This window comes from Paroedura picta, chromosome 15 (genome assembly GCF_049243985.1).
Source record: "Paroedura picta isolate Pp20150507F chromosome 15, Ppicta_v3.0, whole genome shotgun sequence".
NCBI lineage: Eukaryota > Metazoa > Chordata > Lepidosauria > Squamata > Gekkonidae > Paroedura > Paroedura picta.
The window spans coordinates 6,885,545-6,892,084 of record NC_135383.1 but is presented as its reverse complement, the minus strand read 5'-3'; the positions used below and the strand labels follow the sequence as shown (position 1 = coordinate 6,892,084).

Here is a 6,540-nt window from a genome sequence, read left to right as displayed (position 1 = left end):
AGGGGTGGAGATGCCCTGTACCCCACAGGGCTATAACAAAACCAGAAAATATCCACCACTGCACTGAAGGCATCACAGACCCAACCCTACATTTCCTCCCATCTTCTGAGTATTCTGAAGGACCGTTTTGTTCAGTTCCAAACAGTTCAGAGAACAGGTTTTTAAAAAGTAAATATCAACCTCTCGATCGTTCATATCATATCATATCATTCAAGGCATGACATGTATCTCTGCGGCAGAAATGGGGGATTATTTTGATAATCCACAGAGAAAATCAATGACATCCTCCATCGCGTCTCGTGTTGCCTGGAACTCAAGCAGCCAAAGGTCAATTAAATAGACTATTCCATGGAAACCATCTTTAAGGTGGAGCCAAGTGACTGGAACGCCGTTGTCCTCCAGCCTTTTCTTGTACAACAGTCCATCGTCCCTGAGAACATCGTACTGACAAGTCAACAGGAAGGTCTCGGGGAGCTGGCGTATAATCTCGTCTTCAGCCAATAGTGGGGAAAACCACGTCTCCAAAGCTTGTTTGGACAGCTCGTAAAGCTCTTCTGAAAACGGATCAGTCTCTGCTGGCACATAGCCCCCGGTCTTAAACTCATCGGGAATGTGATCAGCTCTGACCCATTTCTTATATTTCACCTTCAGGTCTTCTGGGACGTGGGCGCTGTTCATAATTCTTGCAATCTCGTGTGTCTTCACCTTGAAATACTTGAAACCCAGAGAGACAGCCCGCTTCTTGAACAAAACAGGGACAGAATGGTTTTGCTGATAGGATGGCAGATTAAAGTCCACGGCCTGGAGGAACGGGTAAATCAAGACCTGGGCTCGGACCCTTGGGAGGTCTACTCTGCCCACCAGCTCTTGGCAAAGTGCCGCAGCGCCTGTAGCTCCACTGCTGTCTCCACCAATGACAATACGCTGAGGGTCCACGCCATAATCCTCGGCGTGCTTCAAAAAGTGTACTGCAGCCGTCCTGCAGTCCTGAGACTGGGTTGGAGGCGGAAACTCAGGAGACAGGCGGTATCTGAAAGCAAAAGACAGTCTAAGCTCGTAATTTCCCTACTGCAATGAAAAAGGTCTTCCTCGGGAGGTGGTAAGTTCTCCATCTTTGGAACATTTTAAACAGAGGCTAGATCCTTAGGGCTGATCCTGCGTTGAGCAGGGGGTTGGACTAGATGGGCTGTATGGCCCCTTCCGTAGAGCGCAAGGAGTATGTGCTATGGGCTTGCAACTTCCAGGAGCCCTACTCGGTGGCTCTCCCCATGAATTGGGGCCGTAGCCTCTCTCCTCCCCCCTTTCCCTCTTTAAGGACACTCTGAATGACACCTCTTTCCCACATTTGGGTGGCCCTCCACCCCAGTCTGGCTGCTTCCGCCACATTTATATGGATTTGCATTGGGAGTGGTTTAAGAATTTGCAGGGCCCCTAGTACCAGGGACCTAGCAGGCTCTGGTGCTAGGGGCCCTGTAAATTCTTAAACCACTCCCAGTGCAAATCCATATCATCCCAACAGTCTATTCAGTTTTGGCAGAAGAGTTCTCTCATCTGTAGAGTGTCCACTAGGAAGGATGCGGAAGGATCAGGGAACAGGTGATATGAAAGACCTTCACCTGAGACTCTGAAGAGCTGTTGCAAGTCATGGAAGTCAGTACTGACCTTGGCAGACCAATGACAGCTCAGAGAGGGACCAGAGTTCAGTGGGAAAGCATCTGATTTGCACGCACAATGTCCCCGATTCAATCCCTAGCGATTCTAGCTTGAAGGATGAGGCAGAGGGTGATATGGGTGATATGCGACTTTGATATTCGGTAGCAGGCCGATTCGCGTGCATTCACACTTTAAAACTTGGGTTTCCCCCACCCTGTCTTGAACACTGTTCATTGCAAGATAGAACAGGTTTAAAGCCAAGCATTGAGGGTGGGGGAAGCAGTTCTTGCTATAGAAGAAGATGCACAGTAATCTCCCCAGGACTGTTCACTGATGATCATTCAAGAGCAAAGCATGCACAAGACACAGATGTGATGGGGATTTTCTAGTTCACACATTCAAATCCAGTGTAGTTATTTCAAACGTGGAGAACAACCTTGCAACAGCAACAACAACAAAAACCTGGTGGAGAAAGGCAAAGTCGGTTTAGGTAATGTATCCCTTGCCTCTTACCCACTGTGACCACTGCACAACAGTTCAGGGCTAACTGTGCAGACTCCAATCCCAAGGTTATTTTGAGATCACATCGGTTGGAGCTACTCACCCAATATTCACAACCACCGAATTGCTGCTTCTCGCCAAGTAGCGGCACACTCTTTCATAAGCTCCTGCAAAACAAATGGGCTTTGGTTTCCCCTGGAAAAAAAAAGATTTCTAGGCTTCTTTATCATCTAGGAAAGTCACTGTGTTGATCTGCAGTAGAAAAGCTACATCTGTGAAGGACCTCGAGTCCCTCGAGAACTGCTGTTAGTCTTAGTAGACAAGACTGCCTACGGTCTGATTCAGGATAAGGTGGGTCCATAGGTCCATGGGTTCTTGTGTGATATACTAACGTTAGTGAGTGCAGAAAGCAGTTCCAGTTAGTCCCCTGTGAAGACACTAACTGCTATTAAGTCAGCTGACCATAGAAGAAATACATGGGAAGTGCTGCCCTAATATTCTGTCCCAGATAGCATTAACTGCTTTATCCTCTAATTATCCTGGGGATAGGCACTTCTGCTGTGGGCCCACCACCAAGGAGACAACGATACTCCTTGATGGAGGCTATGTCTTTTGGCAGAGCCTCTTGTGGCGCAGAGTGGTAAGGCAGCAGACATGCAGTCCAAAGCTCTGCCCATGAGGCTGGGAGTTCAATCCCAGCAGCCGGCTCCAGGTTGACTCAGCCTTCCATCCTTCCAAGGTCGGTAAAATGAGTACCCAGCTTGCTGACGGGTAAATGGTAATGACTGGGGAAGGCACTGGCAAACCACCCAGTATTGAGTCTACCATGAAAACACTGGAGGGCGTCACCCCAAGGGTCAGACATGACCCGGTGCCTGCACAGGGGATACCTTTACCTTTTTTATGTCTTTTGGCATGGCCTTCTGTTGAATGGTACAAGGGAGTCTACTAACCTCTCCTGGGGTAGAAGATCTACACATAGAAACCCAGGAATATTTGGATTCCATAGTCCCAGAGTGTGGAAGACACATGATACAGCAACCGTAGCTAAGCAGATATTGTTTTGGTCACATGGACACATGCAACAGTTTTATATTGATTTAGACCAGGGTAGTCAAACTGCGTCCCTCCAGATGTCCATGGACTACAATTCCCATGAGCCTCTGCCAGCATTCTGAAGAACAGAGTCATTTCAGATTTATTTTTACTCCCCCCCCCCCAATCGCTTTCAAAACTTATTTGGACTAAGAGGCCCGGGATAAGACAAATTTTGTATCAGCACTGGATTTTTGATAGAACTGTCACACAATTTGTTTTACAAACCTTGAACTGATGCTAAATTATATATGGGTGAGGCATGGGAGAAAGAGACCACAACTTTTCGCTTTAAGGTAGCATAGGTGAAAACACCAAGAACCCTTGATATTGAAGTACCCTGCATTTCAGAATTTTCCAGGAAAAATCAAACAGAATGAGAAATTGTGGGCTCTTACGAATGCTTCCAAATTGACCAACTCCTCCATGGATGTAGAGTATTCCTGTCATGTTCCCAGCGGGTGGTGGTGAGATGGGCTGATAGAGCCTTACTGGCACATGTTCAAAAAACAGATCTTTGATGAGCAGGTTGGAATCCGTCCCTGGTGGGATTCCATCGAATGCAATCCTTATCACTTGAACCTGACTGCAAATGCCAAGTTTCTCCAGAAATAACCCCTTTTCAGAACAACGAAAAGAATCAGTATTTGGTCAACAAGAGAACATTTCAATAGTTGAAACAACAGGGCAAAATATTTACATCCCCCTAGCATTGAGGCTGAAGATAGAAACAATCCATTCCATCTAGGGATAGGCACAGAGAGGCCGATGAACCGAAGTTCACCGCAAATTAGGGCCAGTTTGTGATTCATGAAGCAATGTTTATGAACTGAAGAACTGCCCCCAAAGTTTCACAACTTGTGATGCCATTTGTGGCAGCTTGCGGTTGTTTGTGAAGAGTAGAAAGCAGCGTTTAAACAGCTCAGCTGTTGGGTTTAGATGCTTCACTGCTTTTTGTTCCCTGTGAAAAGCAGTGGGATTAGGTCGCCTGGGCACTTGAGAGGTCCTAGCACTGTGTCCTAGTTTATATGGACAGGTCTGAGTAGTTTAGAAGGTCATGGGTTGGATCCAGAGAAACTGCGTTTGGAGAACTGAACTTTCCTTCCCACCCTGTAGAACATTCACCTGGCCAGAGACCTCCTTCACCAGATAAACAAAGCAAGCATCTCCCCCCCCCCAGCTCCATGCTCATTGCTCCTCAAAGCAGGTTCTGAAGGACAGAAAGACAAACATCCCCAACATTATCCCACAACAGCTGACCTCCGATTCACCAGATCAGTGGAAATCCGAGTTTCCCACTTAAAGAGATGAGTAATGCCAGCCATGACTTAAAAGCAGACATCTGACAGCCCCCCCCCCCAAAGTAACCCCACACAACTGGGCAGGCAGGGACTCCTCCATGGTTAGAAGGTTGAAAAGGGCTGCACTAGAGTATAAATTTATTTTATTTTCGACAACCACGGCTAAATCTTAGGGATATATTTTGTCCCAATGGCTGGGGGGGTTCCACCATGTTGTTGGGTTGTTGGTCTACTGTATCTGTATTTTTGGTCCATTTGTCCATTTTAATGGGGTTTTAATGGGGGTTTTAACTGGACATCCATAACCCACCATGAGGCTACTTTTATTATTATTATTATTATTATTATTATTATTATTATTATTATTATTATTATTATTATTATTATTATTAATATTAATATTAATATTAATATTAATATTAATATTAATATTAATATTAATATTAATATTAATATTAATATTAATATTAATATTAATATTAATATTAATATTAATATTAATATTAATATTAATATTAATATTAATATTAATATTTTGTATCAAATTTTCTGTCAAGGAAAGGCACACTGTAAGTGCCAAGTGACCTATTTTCCTAAAATCCGGAACACAGTTTCTGGTTCCAAAATTCGGACAAAATGAGAAGGAGGAAACATCCTGACCCAAATGAAAGTCAAGAACCTAAAAAGGTCAAAACCAGGGAAATTAACTTAAGCCTAAAGACAGTAGAGCGCAGTTTTAAAAACTTAATACTGGTATATTTTCAAAATATCATAAATTAATATTTATTAACCAAGTCAAAAACCCAAGGCTTTTCATATCACCTCAATAAAATCAAGACATACATAATTATGCCTCGTATGTATGTATGTATTTATTTTATAGAGGCTATGTGATAAGCCTTGGTTTTTTAACTTGACTAAAAAATACCGGTACAATATTTTAAAGAAAGAATCGTGTCCCATCCTGTTTAGGCTTAAGTTCATTTCCCTCGTGTTGACCTTTTCAGGTTCCAACCTTGGCAGTTCAAAGGAAATCAAAATTCTGTTGAATGCCTCCCCCATCCTCAATCCCCTTCCCTAATCTCTTTCCCCGGGGCGGTCGTGGAGTTCTTCCCCACCTTTCTAGCGCTTTTGAACGCTACGAGGGAAACATTCTGGATGCGGGGGATTCTGGGAAATGTGGTTTCCCCAAGGCGCTTCGTATGGACCCAGCATCGGATGAACCTGCAGGCAGGTCCCATGCCCTCCCACTGAGTCACAGCTCTAGCGCATCACAACCTGTGCATAGGTACCAATAACAATCCCACTTTCTCTCTTTTTTAAAAAAGAAGACATGAACACGAACAGGCAAAACTCACCAGCCCGAAGAGGAAATTTAAAGCCAGGGTAAATGCTCGCAATTTCACAGGCTCTTTAATTCCAGAAGGGATGTGGGTCCGTGTGGAATGATAATAAACCGCCCAAGCCAACAGCCAAGATGCCAAGACGAGGCAGATGTACGAGGCCAACGTCCATAGAGACAGAGCAAAAGCCATCCCCTGGCCTTTAAAAGAAAAGGAACCGCCGAGGTCCCTTCCCGACCAAGTCTTGAGGTTCTGCCTGATTTGAGACGTCTTTATGAACAGCGAAAGGGATTTTTCGAAGACAACAGCCTCTGCCACCCACACAGGTATTAACTGGGAACAGGCTGGATTAAATCCATCGTTTCTAAAGAGCTAAAGCCCTGCGACATCATGTGAGTTTTAAAACATATGCTTTATTCAGGGATGTTGACTCTGAAATTCATGTGTGATTTGCTAATTGGGATTGGTTTGTTAATTGGAATGCAAAGAGCACCGGGCCAGTGGGTGTACATCTCTTCCCTGGAACTCCTGAAGCAAGACAGACCACGTTCCTTATATTTTACCTGTCACGAAACACGCCGGGGAATTCTATCGGTGGTGGGTAAAGGGGAGGGGCTTGAGTGAAGGAGCCGACACTTCTCCTGGAG

At 44.8% G+C, this 6,540-nt stretch overlaps 1 protein-coding gene across 1 annotated transcript; it reads right to left on the bottom strand.

Moving 5' to 3' along the window:
• Nucleotides 1–249: 249 nt before the first annotated feature.
• Nucleotides 250–6,085, bottom strand: LOC143824481 (arylacetamide deacetylase-like 4). Its single transcript, XM_077311844.1, has 4 exons — nucleotides 5,909–6,085; nucleotides 3,648–3,867; nucleotides 2,258–2,321; nucleotides 250–1,030 (listed from the first exon to the last, which is right to left on the bottom strand). The coding sequence occupies exons 1-4, from the start codon at nucleotides 6,083–6,085 to the stop codon at nucleotides 250–252; spliced, it is 1,242 nt and encodes a 413-aa protein (XP_077167959.1).
• Nucleotides 6,086–6,540: the final 455 nt, after the last annotated feature.

Coding starts and splice junctions, on each gene's coding strand:
- LOC143824481 (XM_077311844.1), bottom strand. CDS start 6,085: ATGGCTTTTGCTCTGTCTCTATGGACGTTGGCCTCGTACATCTGCCTC. Junction 2,322..3,647: donor TGGTCAATTTGGAAGCATTC/GTAAGAGCCCAC, acceptor TTTGTTTTGCAG/GAGCTTATGAAAGAGTGTGC. Junction 1,031..2,257: donor TCGGTGGTTGTGAATATTGG/GTGAGTAGCTCC, acceptor TTTTGCTTTCAG/ATACCGCCTGTCTCCTGAGT.